This window comes from Mya arenaria, chromosome 1 (genome assembly GCF_026914265.1).
Source record: "Mya arenaria isolate MELC-2E11 chromosome 1, ASM2691426v1".
NCBI classification, from domain to species: Eukaryota; Metazoa; Mollusca; class Bivalvia; order Myida; family Myidae; genus Mya; species Mya arenaria.
This window is the reverse complement of record NC_069122.1, coordinates 36620184-36641685: the sequence shown is the minus strand read 5'-3', so window position 1 is coordinate 36641685 and position 21502 is coordinate 36620184. Positions and strand designations below refer to the sequence as shown.

The 21502-nt window shown below is 35.3% G+C and overlaps 1 protein-coding gene across 2 annotated transcripts; it reads left to right on the top strand.

The window, feature by feature from the left end:
• Positions 1–4333: 4333 nt before the first annotated feature.
• On the top strand, positions 4334–21152 carry LOC128231544 (pre-mRNA-processing factor 40 homolog A-like). Of its 2 annotated transcripts, none has more exons than XM_052944536.1 (21): positions 4334–4355; positions 5051–5107; positions 5741–5810; positions 6800–6978; positions 7467–7577; positions 8432–8552; positions 9585–9615; positions 10158–10334; positions 10497–10599; positions 11243–11380; positions 12881–12972; positions 14744–14852; positions 15460–15610; positions 16197–16445; positions 17249–17340; positions 17702–17818; positions 18272–18409; positions 19088–19270; positions 19614–19704; positions 20136–20203; positions 20779–21152. In XM_052944536.1, the coding sequence occupies exons 1-21, from the start codon at positions 4350–4352 to the stop codon at positions 20869–20871; spliced, it is 2376 nt and encodes a 791-aa protein (XP_052800496.1). In that variant the 5' UTR covers positions 4334–4349; the 3' UTR covers positions 20872–21152. The 2 variants fall into 2 exon arrangements, with proteins under 2 accessions (XP_052800496.1, XP_052800504.1); XM_052944544.1 differs by lacking the exon at positions 4334–4355 and adding an exon at positions 4357–4372.
• Positions 21153–21502: the final 350 nt, after the last annotated feature.

Genomic DNA, 21502 nt, shown 5'->3' with positions numbered 1-21502 from the left:
TATATGCCAAAAAATGTATATTTTTGAAAATTGATACCATATTTGATACCATATGTATGTACAATATTGAGTTGCTTAAAAATGAAAAATATGAATAAAAACATAGAAAAACTGTGATAGAAATAAATTGCAGAGAGAACACTGTTATTTTGTTGTTTATGTTCATCCACTTCTGGAATTAAAACATCTACATGATAATGATGATGATGATGATGGTGATGGTGACGACAATGACGATGATGATGGTTTTATAATGATGATGATGATGATGATGATGGTGGTGATGATGATGATGATGGTGGTGGTGGTGGTGGTGGTGGATGATGATGCTGATGATGATGACAACAATGACGATGATGATGGTTTTATAATGATGATGGTGATGATGATGGTGGTGATGATGATGATGATGATGATGATGATGATGATGATGATGATGATGATGATGATGATGATGATGATGATGATGATGATGATGATGATGATGATGATGATGATGATGATGATGATGATGATGGTGGTGGTGGTGGTGGTGGTGGTGGATGATGATGATGATGATGATGATATTTAAAAAGAGATCTTTTGTTCACATTTATTTTAAGTTGAAAAAAGGGTTCCAAATGGACGAAAACGTTCGTAAGGCAATGCGAAAAGTTGAATAAGCCTCAGCATATGTGTGTAAAATTCATTGTAGCGTTCGTGTTTAATGTTTTTATTTAAGAAATAGCTCAGATAAAACATATTTAAGAAATCATACATTTATATAAAAATACAATGGTGACGGAGATATTATAAATCAATCTGTCCGCTAGGGAAGGGTAAACTGGCGCTTTGGTTGCCTCGAGAATATCGCTGGTTTGGGGAGTAGGTTTATCGCTGGTTTGGGGAGTAGGTTTATCGCTGGTTTAGGGAGTGGGTTTATCGTAAAACTATCAAAAGGGAATACGTCAGGCCCTACATAAATTAAACATAAAATATACCCATAAATCTAAATATACTTGCCCTATCTCTCCGGCTGTCTATCAAAGCTTATCTTCACAATACCAGGCCCGGGTATGCGATTAGAGAAAGACATTCACTAAAATGTCGAAAGATTGTTCATTCAGAAAATTTGCTGATCGAAGATTTTCATGACAGTTTTTGTAAATCGATTCTCCTGGATTTTCTTTTTTTTTATATACATGACTTTATTTTTTCATTGCTAAATGCACATAACTTGGTAAGGTTAATGGCAGAACATACCAAACGACATTAATGTATAGAGATAAGATGAACCACAATACATACAATTGTTTAAATTCACCGAAAGGGATGACTACACATTGAAAACAATGGTTCTTATAAGGATACCATGTTTAATTTGAAAGAAAGATGCAGAAAATACGGTATTTCTACCTTATGAGACGATAGCTGATCATTGTAAATATTTTACGACCCAGCAGTCATGATTTAATATTTACGCGTTTTCAGCTTTTAAATACACGGTTACGATCATGTTATCAGCAATTAATCTTTGCCATAAATGCATAATTTAGTAAAAAGTTAAAGGTTTATTTATGAGTGTTATACACGTGAATGCATTGATTTTAAATAGGAGTGCCAAGTTAACGCAACGATTTATAAGAAAAATGTTACATTTTTTGTTTTATTTGTTCAAATTGAGTTATTTTTCTTATTTTAAAGAACAGTACCAAACAGCAACTGATATTTTTTAACAGACAATAAAACGTACCTAAGTGGTGTATTATTTTATTTGACGACGCCACTGGATTATCCATGGGCGTCGGACCCGGTGGGTGTGTAAGTCATGTTTGGTAAGTCCGGGTGTAGTTTTATTTGACGACGCCATCGGATCTAATAGCGTCGGACCCGGTTGGAGTTTTAATCGATGATGGTTGTGTGGTGTGCTTTTATTTGACGACGCCAGCGGACTATTTATGGGCGTCATACCAGGTGGGAGTATTAGTCGTGTTTGGTTACTAGGGTGTAAATTTATCTGACGACGCCAACGACCTATCCATGGGCGTTGGACCCGGCGGGAGATTCCGTCGAGTATGGTTTTGGACATAATTCACAGACATAAAGTGATCTTCTTGGTTAGAGCCATACACGTGCGTCACTGTACGTATAGCACTCTCCATCTGGGACCCCCCCCCCCCACAAACTCCCGTTTTACGTTCTGGAAGACGGTAAGAATTTTGAGGCAGGGTGTCGAAACCTGATACTGCTGGGTTGATAATCAAGTGCCTTATCACTAGACCACGAATACGCCACCGTAGCTAGGGATGAGAGGCCTATTCAGATAGAACTAAAGAGTGAAAGCACTATTCACTCAAGAGCTATTGAGCAATCAATTTGAACAGAATTGTGCACATAAGTTTGCCATTACATCGTGCCGTGGAGTTAATGTTAAATTGTGGTGTCTTGCGATCCGACATAATGTTGGTTTCATTTGAATTATTGAAAAACAACTATATTTAAATTTATTGCATTTTGTATTATTTTTTTTCAACTCAAATTGGGCATAAAGCGACCTAATTTGTGATGTTTCGAAAATAATATGGGGTCAACAGGCATCTACGTTTCACATCATTGCACATCAAACACCTTTATGATTCAGATGCGATAATGCCACATTTGGCTCATAGAAAAAGCCTTGAACTTGAACAAAACATAGTGAGCTGATGGTCTCTTGTTTACTGTTCCTCCAGGCGTTGATAATTTATATGATGATCAAATGGAGAGGCAATATGACTATTTGTACTTTTTTATTAAGGCGTCGTTGCCCTGGAAACGAGGATGGTTCATAATGCACGGCGGACAATCATTGGAGTCGCAGCATTACGCAACGTTAAAACGCGTTTTTAAAATGCAAATTGTTTCATTTTGAATTCTTTAAATGGTTGTAAATTGCCATTCTATTAGCAGTTTGGAAAGATTGATTTTCAACCAACCCCGCTCGAAAGCTGAACAGTCGTACGGACATACGAATATCCATGGTGAATTTCTTCCACTTGATCATTTTCATTCAGTCGTCATATTGGTACTGCACTTGCATGTTCATGTTCAGACAAGAATCAATTCGCTAAAAGTGCGCTGAAAAAAAATGGACGCGGAATGCCATTGTCATGTTTGGGGCCCTTCTCTTTCATTCTTTTCTCTTTCTTTGGGCAAAACAATTGTTATGCACTTGAATTGTATTACATGTTCAATGAGTTGTAAAGATACATGATAAAAAAGTACAGGCTTAACACAAGAAAAAATACGCCAGAGGCTTTCCAGTGCATTCATTGTCTTTTCTTGTGGTTTTGAATGATCACATTCATTTAATTGATAGCTAACTTGATTTCTAACCTTAGACCACAATGTTTTGATAGTTGCCTGCACACATATCGGCTTGTTGTTTCACCCAACCAAAAAATAACTTCTTCTTCTTCTTCTTCTTCTTCTTCTTCTTCTTCTTCTTCTTCTTCTTCTTCTTCTTCTTCTTCTTCTTCTTCTTCTTCTTCACCAAACTGCACCATATACTAAAATTAGTCATTTTAGGGGGGGGGGGGTACTTGGGAAGGGGGCGCATGCCTCACTTATAGCTGCACTTTCACAGATTGAACGTTTTGACAACTTTTTTTATTTCAGTTGTCTTGGAACGAGCCAATTTTTGCGAAAATCGTTTGAAACCAGTTATATAAAACTGCTGACAAAAAAAAGATGCAGATTTTTATATTTAAGTTCAAAAAATGATGTTTCATGCATTTTTCTTAAACCGTTAGTAACGGTTTAAGCCATAAAACATTAATTTTAGAACGGAAATATGAAAATCTACGATCTCAATTTTTGTCAGCAATCTTGTATCATTGGTTTGCATATATTTACGCAAAAATTTGCTCTTTCCAAGACAAAAAATAAAAATGTGGTAAAAAATGTATATCTGTGAGAGTGCAGCTATAAGGGCATCCGACCTATAACGTCAGCAACTGGATACGCCAGTGGTTGTGGCGGTGGTCAATGAATGGTAATGGTTATTTTGGCCTGAATGGTGCATGGTAACTGTTGTGGAATTGCTGATTGAGCTGCTGCTGCTGCTGACGGGTGACGTGATGGTGACTGATACTGGTGGAGGCTATTGAGATGATAACGCGTCTTCTGTTGTTGCTGCTGTGGCTGTTTTTACTTGTTGTTGTTGTTTTTAATGATGATGATGATGATGATGATGATGATGATGATGATGATGATGATGATGATGATGATGATGATGATGATGATGATGATGATGATGATTGTAATGATGATGATGGCGATAAAAAAATACAAGATGACACGGTCATCTCGAATCGCTAAAAATATTCAAGATGGCGGTGAGTTTGGCGTCTTGGTTCGCGTGTTTTTACCGAAACTTTGTTAAACTGAACCATTAAAAGGATGATATAGTTATTTTCTTACCCAAACATTTTTATGGCGGACGATTCTAAGATTTTAAAGTAAAAGATTGTCTTCGATGTTGTTAAACATTGATACGTCAACAGTAATGATTCCGGACACAACATGTTCGGATGACTTATAATATTTTGCGTATATACTGCATAGTCTTTTTAGCGCTTCGACAACCTATAACTGTGGACCATGATGGAGAAAATATGTTATTTTCATTAAAATAATGTTTTTGCATTATACTTAACTCTTGATTTTTTTTGAAATTTGAATGGATCTGTTTTTGTTTAAAATGTAATGAATGGATTTCATGCCCTATAATGTATTGTACATTTGTTGCCTTTTTTTCTGTGATGTCACCTTATAAAACATTATACAATCATTGTGTTTATTACATTTTTATGTAACAAGGTTATGGTTTTGTCAGCCAGCATCCAAGGTATTTTCAAGCGAATTCAACATGTTTAAATGTTGTGTTTTTTAGGCTTTGCCTTAAACATTGGAGTAGGTAGGGTGGTTGATGTAGGGAGACTGAGTTTATTCTTTAACTGTTTTTGCCGCAAAGACGTAATGCAAACTATATGTGATTGGTTTACTTTTATATCCATTTATTTCATTTTAGAACGCCGGAAGTGGAAGTGGTCCACCTCCAATGATGAGACCCCCTGCTCCGTTCCCGGTATGTTGATGATTTATAATAATAATCAGAATGTTAGTTTTGTTTAATTATATCTTGAAATATCTAGGATACTAATCACGCATTTGATGTGAAAGTCTTTTTATGTGCTTGTAATGAGATGTAAACAGGTAATAGCAGTACACATGTCAAATTTTGCATTATCTTGGTCAGGTTTATTTGATAGTCTCATGTTTTGCAAGGTTCTGAAAAAATACTCTAAAAATTAAAAATGACATTTCTGGCGAGCTTTTACATGAGATTTTATGCCTTGATGTAAACAAAAGTGTTGGTCAAAATAATTTTACAGGGTTGCCAAAAATGTGTTCAAAATTTTAATGTTGTTAAATGAGCATTTTATCTTTATTTAATAGAAAGAAGCCTTAATTCATGTTTAGTTACGCACCTTAAATACCTTAGATGAATATCAGGATGCATAGCATATTTGTTAAAGACTGGATTAAAACAAAGTGTAAGGGATATGATATGGTCGCTGATGTCTGATTCCTCGTATCTGATGACTCCCGAGACACAGCCTCAATATGTCAATTTTCAGACTCACTCACTTATAAATGGTTAAATTGCAGACTGAAAAATGCCTTGATTTTGTGTAAATGTTCCTTGCTGTGTTTTCAGATGGGCGGAGGACCGGGATACATGCCCGATGGTCAGGTCCCACCCATGATGCCACCAACTGCACCTCCAGGTATGCGACATGCAAATTTAGCAGCATCCAACAGGGTTGTCAGGGTTCCAATTCACTCACATTTGATTTTCTCTGCACTGGAGATGTTGCTTCTGGACTAAAAACTGCTAAAATTGGCAAATTAGGGATTGTTGTAATTTCTGTAACAACATGTACATCATTAAATATTGTCTAGATTGGGACTTTTTAATCCAAAATTCTAAAATCTTATTCTAATTTCCATGACTGTTTTTATGAATTCACAGGCTGAAATGCAGAGGTCAAGCTAAATGCTTGCCCGTCTTGTTTGGAATATCAATTATAATATCAATGACCATAATATTTATTTGTTGTTTTTTTAAAAGCCAAATTATGAATTCATTTTTAGGTAAAATTTAAGGCTTGTTGATAACAATTCTAATATCTTTGATTCACTGCCAATGGCAAGTATCAATTTTTTGTGGAATAAAAAACAACACAAAGTTCATTTTAAGCAAGGGTTGGCAGCTGGCATTATGGAGATTACCATGATAAAAAAAGACTTAAGCCAAGGTGATTGCCATTATGGCACTGTTGAAACCGCCTAAATTGACAGTGTGTTAGAAAGCTTTACATACCTGGTAACTAACTATAACTTTTAAAGTCTATAAATATTTGTGCTAAATGGCAATACTAAATATATAAAGACTATTGCACAGAAAATGGCAGCAATATCTAGGGAATGTTCTATTTATCAAATCATCATTATACAGTTATATTCAGTTATAATTACAATAACTTCACTTAAAGATGAATGTATTGTGTTATGCCATCGCATGAGTTGCAGCCAACAGTTGATTATTTTTGGCCGAAATTGACAAATTATGTATACTCAATCTTCAAAACTGACCAGAGATAAATAACGGCTTCCAGCTTCTGCCAGAAAGCTCCTATTCTGACTCATACACAATATAACTTGTATTATATGTTGTAACTAACAGTTTTATACACTCTGTTTGTACATCCCACAGGCTTTGGTGGAGTTCCTCCAGGCTACCCTCCGATGATGGGCCCACCTCCCATGGGGGGAATGCCTCCGGGGGCACCTGGAGTGTACCCTACCCCAGTGAATCCAGTGTTAGCTGCTACAGCACAAACCAACTCTGCCTCTAACAGCCCAGCATATGTGGATCCTAAACCCCCTGAAAAGGTAGGATCTCATTGGTTTATACGAATTTATGAAAACTCCATTGTGGAAACAGCTGAAAGCTGATATCACCAGCAAGTCTGTTTTCTGGGCAGGAACCAGTTTGTGTCCATAAGCTGCAAATTGTATTTATGAAACACATTGCAAAAAGGTATAACCATTTAAAAACAACAACAAAAACCTCAATGTGATTCTTTTTATATATTTGATGGTAAAATATTAAAATTAGAAAGAAAAAATGAAGCAAAGATGAGGTTAGCAGGAGCCTCCTGCAACTTTGTGGAATGGCCCCGCTTATAGGGTAACAGATTTGATGTTTTTAAGTCATTGGTAGTGTTTTTTTATGTATAAAACATATTTGATCATTATGATGCCAAAAACTGGCAATTTCAAACCTTATATATAAGATCTTTGCCTGCTTGTTAGGGATTTTAAATACTTTCTGTTTGAATGTTGTAATCTATGTCAAGTTCATATGTTTTCTTTCACAGAAATCTCATTGGACTGAGCATAAGGCACCGGATGGACGCACTTACTACTATAACAACATGACGAAACAGTCAAGCTGGGAAAAACCCAAGGACCTACAAACTGATACTGAGGTGAACATTGTATTGTGTGCCGTCTTTGGCTTGGTTTATTTGGAAGAAAAAGGGGAGGTTTTGTTGTTGGCCATAACTAAAAAAAGTCTTCAAGATAAAGCTTAGTACACTTACGTGTTGCCAGAGACAATCCATACATAACTTTTGCTTTAATATTTGTTGACCTACGCCCTCTAATATATGATTGAATAGAAAAACAACGACAAATGAGTCAAATGAGTATGTTTGCTGCACTGCTCTTGTTGATGTTTTTTTATTGTTCATAGCAAAAAAGGACAGCAATTAAAAGCAGTTTGGCCAACATTTCTCATAACTAAGAATTTAGGTTTATACAGTTCGGTTGCAGAATGAGGAGTTGAGCATATCAGTTTTAAACCATGTGCCCCAATTTCTTGAAAAACTTAAGTTATAAAGCTTAAGTAGTTTATTTTTATTAAGCCAAATTTTTTCTTGGATGTAATTTAACTAAATGAAATATAAATAGCTTTTTGTGATAGGCATACAGATAATTTCCATTCTAAGTCCAAAAACTCTTAAGAATGCAATATTGCACAAATTATACCAAAAACAAAATAGAAATAGTAACTTAGCTTAATCCTGTTATGAGGGACTTAAAATGTTTCGAGAAAATGGGGCCATAATTGTATCATCACATTGTCTTCTGATTTCAGATGATGTTGTCCGAGATTTTCCAATTTAACATTTCATTCATAACTATATTTGATGTAATTAATATGCTTTTTTTACTATTTTCTTTGTCAAGCTGTTTTGATGTTATATCACCAATACATGAACGGTTTTTGTTGTTGTTGTTGTTGTTGTTGATGTATCCTCACCTTCTCTTCCAATTTCAGATGTTGTTGTCTCGCTGTCCATGGAAGGAGTATAAATCAGACACGGGGAAAGTTTACTATTACAACTCTGTCACCAAAGAGTCTCGCTGGACGAAGCCTAAAGAGCTAGAAGAATTGGAAGGTATGACTGTTCAAACAGCAGCCCTCAATGTCTCCAACAATCTCAAGTCCCTCTTTAACAGTATCAAGACAAGCACACTATTAATCTTTCATTATAAGTTGTGTAATATTTTTCTTTTGAAGGATCTTTATGAGATTTAGGAAGTTATATCTAGGATAATGATAAGAGGGGGTACAAGAATACCTAAAGAACCTCACTTTGTTTGGGACTGAACTTGTAACTCACTTTAAATTTCACAAAAATAAGTTTTGATGGACCCCCTGGATAAACTATTTTCAGGTTTGTAAAATCATGTTTGTGTAAGTGACTAAGGTAGATATCAGATAAAATTTGACCCAATTCCTCCATCAAAAAAGTATTGTCTTATAATTTATGAGAGTAAAATTTACCCTCAATTTACCTTATAATTTTTTTAAATTTAAAATCAATGTTTCCATAAATTGAGCCCTTATCTTACTTTGCTCAATAAAACCAACTAGTAGTTCATCAAATTCAAATGCTTTCCAATAATAACCAGATAACTAAGTAATAAATAGGGTGTGTTTTCCTGACTTTTGAAAGGAACCATGGCCTATTTCTGGAACATAATGAAAACTAGTGCTTGAAGTACTTGTAAGGGATTTTTTTTAAAGAGCAAATTTTAAAATTAACTTTAAAGTAAATATTAAGGGAAAACTGAATGATTAAGGACAATGTTTAAATGTGAAAGATGCCTATCCAGTGTGAAAGGTCAATGATAAATACCATTAATACACCTGTAAATTATACCAATGAATTATATGAATACAGAACTGATATTGATCATTGGCAGGTGAAGATCAGCCATCAAGATGATAATTTTTAGCAAGAACATGCCTGAAGTTGCACAAGTTTGTTCTGCATCTTAAATCATTACAGGTTTTGTGACCAAGTACTACTGGGACCATTATAGCTTGTTCATCCTTACTTCTAATTTTGAAGAGTGGTATCTTGGCTTTGCAGACAGATTAGATCATAGACCCAAAAGATCATGTTTTCCATTTCTCTTTTCAGCCAACATTGCAAAGCAGAAAGAGCAAGAAAAGTAAGTTAATATGGAACAAACAGTGCTATGGTGCTGTGTAATGATATGTTAATATATTCTTTAGTTTCATGTCTTTTGGAGACAAATACTTAGTTACTATTATCCAATTATGATGGTACGTAGTGGAAGTTTTTGTTGGCATAATTTCTCCATCAATTTTTATCTCGGGGGTAAATGTCATCGGTAGCTCAGGAGCTTTAAATTTCTACAAAGTATTGCTCCATTGACATTAAAATTTGTATTATAATTGGTTTGACTTTGAACAGGCGACACATCTAATTCGGCAGAATTCTAGTGCATATTCATGAAACACTCAGAATTATTTTGCAATGGGTCTTTTCCCTGTTTATTATCAAATGCCTTGGTTTGATTGTGAAAATCACCAACCCATTACAAATTCTGTCTGGTAAACAGCCATGCTTTGAACAACTCTAAAAAGCTATATCATATCGAGGGGTGAATGCGAAAAGGTTCTAAGTGACATTAAATAAAGAAGCAGATAGAACCTTTTCGCTTTCACCCCTCATTATGCAACCCTACAGGGGCAGCGGAGACGCAACGACAGAGAAACCTGTACCCACTGAGCCAGCAAAACCGTCCAAGCCTCTGTCCAACATTGAGCAAGCCATGCAGGCAACATTGGCTAGCATCGAACTTCCGCCTGCTCCCAAAACAATAACACAGAACAAACAAGTCGAGAAACCAGTGTCTGAAAGCAGGTAAGTTGTTATGAAAGGATTGGTTTGTATTTGTGTATTTTAAGCTTTTAAAATGTCTAAAATTGTTTATTTTGAGGTAGCGATATTTTGACGAGTAAACAACAAAAGTGATTATTATTTAATTATAATAATATGCCATTTCAATGTTGTATAATATTCCAGCGATTCAGAGGAGGAGAAAACACCGCCTAAAAAACAGATGCCATTAAAATTCAAAAACAAGAAAGAAGCAATGGACGCCTTTAAGGCATTGCTTAAGGAGAAGGTAAGTCCAGGGTTCTCAATAAGTTTAGGTCTCTGTTGGTCACTGATGCTTATACAATTGATAGGAATTTATTTGTTGGCATTTTCCAGAAATCCCAATGTTCAGATATTTGAACCCATTTCCTATGAGAAAGTTCTTTAAAATCCTAATTCACTGTCTCGTCATCTTTTGAAGGAGTGTACAACGAAATATAAGATTAAGAATTTCATTTAATATTGAGCGAATGTCACAAACTGAAACTTTAACCTGCACAATTAAATAATAATTGCCTATGCCGACCAATAAAGATTTGCGATTTGAAATAGATGTATAACAACTCAGATATATGAAATCGAAAAAGCTACCGTACAATTCATACAAAACACCGGTATAAGCCAGATGAAAATTCTTGGCAAGTCATTGTTTCATGCTGTTTTTGTGTCACTAGAGTAGATTGGCATGTTCTGATTGACTAGTTAAAGATGACCATATGTGTATAAAAGGTCTGTAGGTCTGACGTTGATAAATGTTGAGCCATGCCCCTTAACCATATGAGGAAAGCAAGCATAAGCTTTCCCTCATGGTGCTCTGGATGTTCTCTGAAGACATTGTTACACTAAAACTTATTGATTTATGCTTTAACTATCATCTTCTATTTCAACAGAAAGTTCCATCAAATGCCACATGGGAGAGTGCGATGAAGTTGATTGTGAACGACCCTCGCTACGGGGCGCTTAAACACCTGAACGAGCGCAAACAAGCCTTCAACGAATATAAGACGCAAAGAGTAAAGGAAGAAAGGGTAAGGAAAAAAGGCAGATGATTACAACTTGTTGATTTAAATGAAAGTTCAGGACTCATCCTAGGGTCAAATTTTATGGAGAAGTGACGTCTCCCTCAGCCGAATTCTGTCACATTTTTGCAATGTGAAATCTGTCTGTAATTTTCGCGATGTGGCAATTCGTAAGTGTTTAAGAACCATCATAACCAATTTACATTGTTATTTACACAAAATTAGATCTAACAGAGTTTCTTATTTAATAACTGCGGCGTTTGAAGAATGGAATGAAGAATTCCTCAGTCAACTGATCAGCTGCAGAGGGCTGAAAATCCATACCCAAAAGAAAGAGGACAGACGATAAATTCATTGTTTTGGTCAAAGAGGGAGAGAGAGTGGATCTAACCATAGGAGTGACTTAGGATTCCGGCTGGCAATCGCCATTGTTGCCATATACGTAAAAATTGCAGATTTTTATGGCGACAACAAATATTTTTTATGTTTTTTCTAAAAATAAGCAGCGCAAAAGCAGTCTACTTAATATCGATTCAGTCTCTGCAGTTAATCAAGCATGTTGCTGTTATTGGATGATTAGAGTACGAATTAATTCAGAAGTTAGAATTTTATGGCTTTTGCAGATCAACAATGACATCCTTTAATGATTATGGCTGTTATCAGTTGCAAATGTGTTACAATGGTTAACACAGATCAAAGTTATGGCCTGAATTGCCTTCATGGCAAATTTATTTATAAAATATTTGTCTGAAAACTGAGTAAAAGAGTTATACTTTTATATATTTTATAATCAGTTAATTTTACTTCAGCCAAAATTTCAAATCATGGAAAAGCAAATCTTCATTCAAGTAATGACCCCCCCTTTGAGCCCTGCATAATAATTGCACAGCGGTCGAAATTAGCACCAGCCCGCAAATTCTGAATGTCATATAGCAGAGCTTGTTGATACCAACCAAGTGTTAGAATTTGGGCTTGCTAATTCAAAAGACTAATTTCAATGAATGCAAACCAATTACTTCTTGGGTGAAAGGGAGACAACTGTACCATCTAGTCTCCAACACCACTAAAGTAGACTCAGCCATTTTTTTCTTTGTTTGATTGGAATTAAACTGTCAAGTCCTTATAAAACAATAAGATTATTATTACATGAAATGTTTTATGAATATTGGTTGCACAACGGAGTACAGGTTTGAGCCCACAAACTCTTGTGTGAGAGGCAGTTCTCATTAATACCACCTTTACTGCAAAACCAATCTTTTTATTTGATAATGAAAATTTCATGATATTGGTTATGTTCTAATTTAACAACAAACAAATAAGCTTCGACATTTTTCTTAATACTGCCTCCACAGAAGAGGACGGGCTTGAACCCACAATGTCTTTGGTAAGGGGCGTACACTTAAACCTCTAAACCTCCTGTCCATAAAACTTGAATTTGATGATAAAAAAAAATCAAAACCACTTAATCCACATATCATATACCAATAGACCACTCTCAATGTTTTGTAGGAAGAGGCAAGACTGAGAGCCAAGCAGGCCAAGGAAGATCTGGAGAAGTTCCTGTTACGGCACGACAAAATGTCCTCCACCGTCAAATATTGGTACAGGAATATTTTTAGCTTGTCTGTTTGTGTTGGTTTGTTTCTTGTTTATGTCGTCTTTGCTGGATTTATTGTGGAAACTTTAACCTTGGTCATAACACAAAAACTGGTCAAGATATTGAGATGAAACTTGGTATGTTCCAAAAGACAATACACGCATGTATATAGCAAGGCCCATAACTCTTGCATTAATAATTGTTGGATTATGCCCTATACTTGACTTGGGGGGAAAAAGAACAAGAACAGACCAGTGTTGGTGTTGGCTCCATGGCACTCTTGTTTTATGTCCCCTGTAAAACATGGGTGACACATAGGAATCACAGCCAGCGTTATCGTCTGCGATGTCGTCATAGGCAGTGTCACACTTAAGTTTTCTATCAAAAATGTATGAATGACTTGGAGTAGTGTTCAAACTTTGCATGCATAGTATAATTTGTCATGAGTAGAAGATAATATTGTGGAATCAGTACCTGAAAGGTTAACCTTTACTATCAAAATGGTTTGTCAACTTGTGGTGCTAAGGGCTAGGGTTTAGTCTTAATTGAACCAAAATTTGAAGAAGCTATTCAGGTTGTGCAGTAAATATAATGAAACTACCGACGAAGAATGGGTTCCTTCCTTGGCATTTTCACAGATTTAAGGACCTTAAAAATGCTTATCCTGATTCAAAGCAAAATACTGTTGCTAGTTCGTCCATGTGTGTCTTTCCAACTATGAGTGTCTGTGCTAATTCTCAGCAACCAACAGCTTGTATTCAATGAAACCTGAAAGGAAGCTTTACTTACAAAAGGAGATGCGTTATTATCAATTCATTCTTATTCTATGCTTTTCACAGAGTTATGACCGTTTTAATTTTGTATACTTAATTTTTATGCAGAGCATCACTCCAAGTCTTTTAAAATATTGATTTTAAACTTCATTACATAGCGATAAATCGAAGTGATGAGAACCGCTGTTTACAATAATATATCTCTGTTTTTAGTATATTAACAATAATTTTTATTCGTTTTTATACTCATTTTTTGATTGAGCATAATCTTATGACTTTCTCTGCTGTTTTATCAAACACTGAAGGTTCTTCTGTTCATACAAAATGTATATCAGGGGAATATGACAGTTTGTGACTGCCTCTTGTCCAATTTGAACTTCTCTTCCAAATATATATGTCTGCTCTATTTTGCTAATGATACGAATGTTTTTAAAATCATTTGGCACAAATCCTCTCAACATTGACTGAAATGTTGATATCACATTTCTGACCACAACCAAAGCCATTGCTATATATATGTATATCTGGTTGTTTAATAAAACTATTTGAAAAATAATAATTTCCAATTAGCGCATCCTTTTTCGAATTTGTTCCCTGTCGGAGTGCATGATTGTTTCCAATTATATTGCTGTTGAAAACACTGCTCCTGCTGACTCCATTCTATAAACTTATACCGTAGTGTATTACTGTAACAAGGTTACACACCACCAATTTTGTTAACAATTTAGGAGCAGATTTTCAGAGCTTAAAAGTCAGAAAATGACAGCCACAGAGTGTGTATTTCAGGACAAATACAATATGTTTACAGTGTTACAAGGTGTGAAGTGATAAGGTTCTGTTTGCATCTGAATGTAATGTCACTTAGAAATGTATTTCCTTCATCAATTTCATAAAGTTATGACTATAAGATTGAGATATTATGAAGTAGTTTATTGGATTCCACCCATTGTTGGCTTTGTAACTATGTTCATACATAACCATTGCATTGTACTATGGTTTTAGGAAAGCAGACAGTATGTTTACCGACTATGAAGAATGGCAGTCTGTGAATGATCGGGACAGACGGGAACTCTTTGATGACGTCATTCACATGCTGGAGAAAAGGGAAAAGGTAAAAACAGACATCTGAATAAATAAAATTTGGTTCCACAAGCCCAAACCAGAGGGTGAGAGTGGTATAGGTGTCCACCACTCACCCAAGATGTTGTTACTTCGATCCCCACCAGGGGGTATTTCTCATGGCTTCTCAAATCGGAAATCCGTACTGCATTCTACCCAGGAAACAGACTCTATAAATTGTCAACATGCATCACAAAAAAGATAGTTTGAATTTGTATAAACTAAACACTTGAATATTCCTTTTGAGCAGCTTATTTTAGCTGTATAATATTTTAAACATGACCAGCAGAAAATATGTATTATAGTAAATACACAAGGTAAGCAGGAAATACGAAGTCACCAGTCCCTGTGACTATAACGAGTTGCGACATCCATGGTGTGATGTGCCTCAAAAGTCATTCTTTCAAGGTGATTTACAACTCTTATTTGTTGTAAACTTTTGATTTGAAATCATGCCAAAAACTGTCATTACCTCATATTTAAAATATTAAAATAGGAAATAGAAGAGCTTATTTGTACCAGAGGGGTGAATTTGGAAGCTAGGTAACAACTTATTCTTCACAGATTCTTACAATGAATGTTGATGTTCATTACTTCAGGAGGACGCGAAGAACCTGCGCAAGAGGAATATCAAGGTTTTTAACGAGATTCTTGACAGTATGGAAAGCCTTACCTACAGTACCACGTGGTCCGAGGCCCAGCAAATGCTGCTGGATAACCCACGCTTTACTGAGGACCCAGACTTACAGAGTAAGTCATGTATAGAATAATCTAGCAGGGCTGTTTTTAGAAGTGAATATTTATATAAGAAGCCCAACCAAATAGATTAAATTAGATGTATCGCTTTTTGATAAAAAATCAGCAAAAGCCCAAATCAACCCTGAGTTTGTTAAGGCTTTTGGATTTTGTTATATGTTTATATATTCGTGCTTGTTCAAATTTTTACAATTATATGAACATGCAATCTTTTTGCTTGTTCAGGAAATCTCAATTTTGATAACAGATTACCAAGTGAAATTCTGAAGAAACTTTCTAGCTGATGCAAAATTCAAATATATTTGGTATCAAAGTCTATATCCAAACATCATCCGCACTTAAATATATTTCTTTTTACCTGCACTTAGATACATATTTCGTTTTCATTTACATAGGTAAACATTTTGATGCTGATGAGAATTTTTTTAGAAAAGTATAAAGTGTAGATAGTTTTATTTTTGCGAGGTGCATTTTTCACAATGTTTTGATTTTGCACTCATGATCTTACCGTTGAGGGTCTTTTTCCAAATAGAATTATGCACAGCAGATAATTAAAAGATAATTTTTTTTTTCTTTTAAGATATGGACAAAGAGGATGCCTTGGTTTGCTTTGAGGAGCACATACGAATGCTTGAGCAGGAAAACGATGATGAAAAAGAGCGGGAGAGGCGACGCATAAAACGGCAACAGCGTAAAAACCGGGAAGGCTTCCTTGTACTATTAGATGAGCTTCACGAGCAGGGTCGACTTAACTCAATGTCACTGTGGATGGACCTGTTTCACATTGTCAGTTCTGACATTCGCTTTGCCCAAATGCTGGGACAACCAGGTATGGTGAACCAGCATGTAGACCCTTCTGTCTCTATAGAATTAAATGCTTAAGACCGTGAAATATTTCTTATAATGTAATTATAAATGAATGCAAACTTTACATACTTTACATATTTGGCCTTATATTACTTCAATTAAACACAATTCCGTAAATTTACTGTCTAATTCATAATAGTTAAGCTCTGTCAAGCTAGTACAAAGTGACCTTTTCTCAGGGCTTCCATTAAGAATTTGAAACTGAAAGTATGAACTTCCTGTGCATCAATATTGGAAGTTTTTCACTGAAATGTGGAAGTTAGTCACCCGAATACAATACATTGTCTGCCGTTTTTCAACTTATATGTTAAAAACCAAATAATTTGCAACTATAACTTTACGGATTCATATTAAAAATAATTAATTTTACTTTAAGACTGATTGAAATTGTGACCATAAAAGTAATATTGTCAACAGGTTTTGACATTTTGAACTTCCAAGCTTTCAACTTTGAAAGTTTTCTTCAAAATTGTAAGTTTTTATACTTCCAAGGAATTAATTTAGGAAGTTTTAACCCATTTCTAGGGAGTAGTATACTTCCAAACTTCCTTTAACGGAAGCCCTGCCTTTTCTCCATTAGCACCCTGTCCCTCTTTGCAGTATGTTGTCCCTTTTAATATCTAGCGAAAACCCTATGCAAACATAAACTCTGTAGATCCTTCAAACTGTGTAGAATGTGATTAATTGTATTTTGAGTGCTATATAAATAAATATCGATAAACCATACAGAGAAATTAAATCACTTCGTTTGAACATGTTTTTCAGGCTCCACTCCATTGGACCTGTTCAAGTTTTATGTTGAAGATTTAAAGGCAAGGTTTCACGATGAGAAAAAGATCGTCAAAGAAATACTGAAGGTTTGTATTAGACATATAATTGAAGGGTTCATATCAAAGATAATGGATTAAAGGTTCATATCAGAGATAATATATTTAAGGGTTTGTATTAAATATAATATATTGGGTTTGTTTCAGATATAATATACTTAGGGTTCGAATCACATATAATAAACAAAGGGTTTGTATTTGAGATAATATACTAAGGGTTTGTATCAGAGGTGATAAACTTAAAGTTTTTATCAGAGAGAATAATCTATTAATGGATGGAGTACACAATTTGTTATTGACTGCTTTGTGTTTGGGAAAAGGCCCGTGTATTATGGTGATTGATCAACGCCACTTATCTTTATGTAGTCACCATTGTTCTTATATTTTTCAGGACAAAGGTTTCATGATCGAGGTGAACACCACATTTGAAGAGTTTTCGAACATGATTTCCGATGACACTCGGGCAAACACGCTCGACACCGGCAATATTAAACTCACTTACAACAGTGTAGGTGCAACATTAGTAAACCTTTGTAGTCAAAGGTCTTCCATCCATCATTCAGCTATGATTTTAGCTTTTTCTGTTTTTGTTTTTTAAAATATCCTGTTATTGTTTTGGCCATGAAGTTATTGTCAATAATTCATAAAAAAATCAGATTTAGGGCTATTCCAGTAAAACATGTAACCCCCGGGGGGAAAGCAATTATTTAAATAGTATATGGGTGAGTGTCTTTTTCACTTATTTGGACCCCAAAAGGGTAAATTTACTTCTGTAGTGGGGTGGCCTAATTTAAAAGTGCCTTCCCCCTGTGCGTTATATGTTTAATGGAATAACCCTGACCAAATAGTTAATGATTTTATATTTTTTATAGTTTATAATTATTCTGCTGATTAAAGCATCAATAATTAACATTAAAACTCACAACACCTGTGATTATTTATTTTGTTCAATTATTCTTAGTTAATAGAAAAAGCCGAGGCGCGGGAAAAAGAGCGACTGAAAGAGGAAGCTAGAAAACTGCGTAAACTTGAGACAGCGTTTAAAAACATGCTGGGTGACGCCAACCCTGCGATTGAGGAGAACGCGAAGTGGGAAGAGGTACGTTTTGTTGTTTTAGGGATTTGGCCCCTAAATAAGCTAGTTAGCTGATAAGCCTTTCTTACAATAATATTTGTATCCTGACCCCAATCTCTTGAATAATCTTAAGCCAGTATAACAGTGACAAGGTTGGCTTATTGAAGTTTCATAAGCATAAAATGATTAAGAATTTTTGAGAAATTTCGGCTGATGTGGAGGATGTTTTAAAGTCAGTTATGTTAAAATGACTAATGTTAATTTTTCTTAGTGAATTTAAGGTATATTGCCAACCAATAAGCTAGTTATCTGATTGTTCATTTGACTAGGAAAAAAATTCCTATAACTGGGAAATAGTTCCTTTAACAAGGAAAAAACTTCCTCTATCCGAGAACATAGTTCCTTTAAGCAGGAAAATAGTTCTTTTAACGAGGAAAACACTTCCTTTAACCAGGGAAAAAATCGCATAATTGGAAAAATGTTAAGTGTTGATGCCTGGTAATCCTTTATTACATTGGAATGATTTGAAATGGGTGTTTGTATGTAGCTATGTATGTTAATTAGAATGAAGATAGAATTTTTGTAATGTTACTAAAAATGGACGTTACTAGACTGTACAAAAGTGGTCTGTTGTTAAATGACTTCTGTAAAATTTAGTGAATTTGTTAAAAAAATATTTCTATTTCTTACTAACTTCTTCAGATTCGACCGAGGTTTGAAACCGAGTCTGCGTTTGAAGCCATTACACTAGAGTCCGAGCGACAGCGGCTGTACAAGGAGTTCCAGATAGAGGTTCAAGAGGCTTGTGTTCACTTGCCGAAACATTCACGCAAAAAGAAATCAAAGAAACATAAAAGTCGAAGGTCAAGGTCACGCTCAAGATCGGTAGGTGTGGGTGTGGTTACTTATATTAATTCCTTCAAAGTTGTTGGCATATAGGAAGAAAAGTTGTAGTAATGAAAGATAAAAGAAATCTCATTTTAGTCACTCTTAAATAAGTAATATTTGGGGAAATCTTACCCTACCCACCTGTTAAAGAGAAATTGTGTGATTTTGGCCAACAGTCGACTTTAAAATTGTTCCTCTGCGTTACAGATGCGATCAGTTCCCCTGCGTTACAGATGCGACCATTCCAAAATATTTAAAATTGCTTTTTATTTGAGGTCCTTTGAAAAACAATTGTATAAAATTGGCGTTAAGGTATATTTAAAGTTTTTTGCTGTTTCAGGCTGACTATTCTGACGATGAAGGAAGCTCACGCCACAAAACAAAGAAGAGGAAAAAGTCACGATCTCGCTCACCTAGTTATGTTACTTCAGGTAAATGATATATTATAAAAACTTTTCTTTGTGCTGTCATAATTATTACCCGAATGGTAAACATAGAGGCTAAGTTTAAGAAGTGTTGAACATGCTTAATTGCAGGGGAACATGACTGGTCACATGAACTTGACAAAATCCCTCTTTGAAGAAGAGAAAGTGGGGGTATTTTGATAGCCTTGGTAGTGTTGAGCAAAATCTGTTTGTTTCCACTGAAACTTGGTACACATGTTGCAAGGAGCATTACACAAATGTACAACAAGGTCCGTAACTCTGGCTTTGATAATTGTTGAGTTATGCTCCTTGGTGAAATGGTATCAAAATAGGAAGAGCATACAAGCATTGTCTTTGGGTCTCGTCTTGTCAATTGAAAAAAATCACCCATCACTATCAGAGAATTGCAATAATGACATTGTCTTTGATCACTTCAGATGCTGAAAGAGATGATAAGTCTTCAAAGAAACACAAGAAAAAGTCCAAGAAGAAGCGACATAAAGGAGTAAGTATTTGAAGCCTGTTAGTACCGGTACATACTAATTTTTTTAGTTCGAGTGTGGCAAAAGCAGACAGCTTATAGAATCAATTTTCAGTCTGTTTCCTTGGCAGAAACCAGTACTGTGTCCTTTTTTAGAGGCCATGAGAAAGTACCCCTAGTGGGGATCGAACCCACAACCTCTTGGGCAGAGAGGCAGACTCCGATACCTCTAGACAACTCTTGAAATATGTTTGTGATGCTCTTGTTAATTTAAAGTGATTGCCAGCAGAACGTGGTCAGCGTACTGAGGCGATTTTTTTTTTATCGGAAATGTAGATTTAATACTGTGTGACAAATAAATTAGATGATTGTCTGTTTTAAGGGTGGCTGTAATTAGGATGCTGTCTTTTTCTGGTTTCTAGTTTATATATGTTTCTGGGTGTGTTATTAATAAGATGGTATCTCTTCCCAGGGTGACTACAAATTTCTGCTGTTAGGTTGGCTATTAATAACATTACATCTGTTTCCAAGGCAACTCTATCCATTACATGATATCTGTTTTCAGGGTAGTTATCACAGAAATAATTTTCTATTTTAAGGGTGGCTACTCGTCTGGGAGTGATATAAGTGAAGGGGAACTGGAGAAACAGAGGCGAATGTTGCTACAGCAACTAGAGGCTGACCACACATGATAACCATTGCCATGGCGATAATATGAACTGCGAAAATGTTCTGCAGTTGTCCTTTATTGATATGGTATTAAAATATTGTTAGCTATAAAGGCAAATGGCATGGACAATATGGGAAGATTTGTTTGAGTCAGATTCAAACTTTGAAATAAAGTATATTAAAACATTGTTTGCTTTTCAGCATATTTCTAGCATTTCATTGATATGGAAACAAAAGGTTTCCTTTGTCATAAACAATTCTTTTGTATCGTGTATAAGACTTGTGAATAAAATTATTAACATGAGTTTTTCATTCTGAATGTGTTATGTGTTTGTGTGTCACATGTAAGGTGAATGCTTGGTCTGTCATGTGTGCGTTTCTGATCAATAACTTTAGGACAACTGGAGTTAGGTCTATAGGTCAAGGTCATGGCGACTTAAACTAGTTAAATGATGTGTACTCTTGACAGGCATCAAATCCTATTTCCATGGTCTGCTCAAGGTCAAGGCCACATATATTGGTTCACTATTCTACACTACTGATTTTTTATGACCTCCGAAGTTTCCATAACGGGGTCAGCAAATGCTTTAATTCATACGAATTATCAATTTCATGCACCACAGAAACGGATATGCGCACAAGACCAATCTCATT

Coding starts and splice junctions, on each gene's coding strand:
- LOC128231544 (XM_052944536.1), top strand. Junction 5,108..5,740: donor GACCCCCTGCTCCGTTCCCG/GTATGTTGATGA, acceptor CTGTGTTTTCAG/ATGGGCGGAGGACCGGGATA. Junction 10,600..11,242: donor AGGCATTGCTTAAGGAGAAG/GTAAGTCCAGGG, acceptor CTATTTCAACAG/AAAGTTCCATCAAATGCCAC.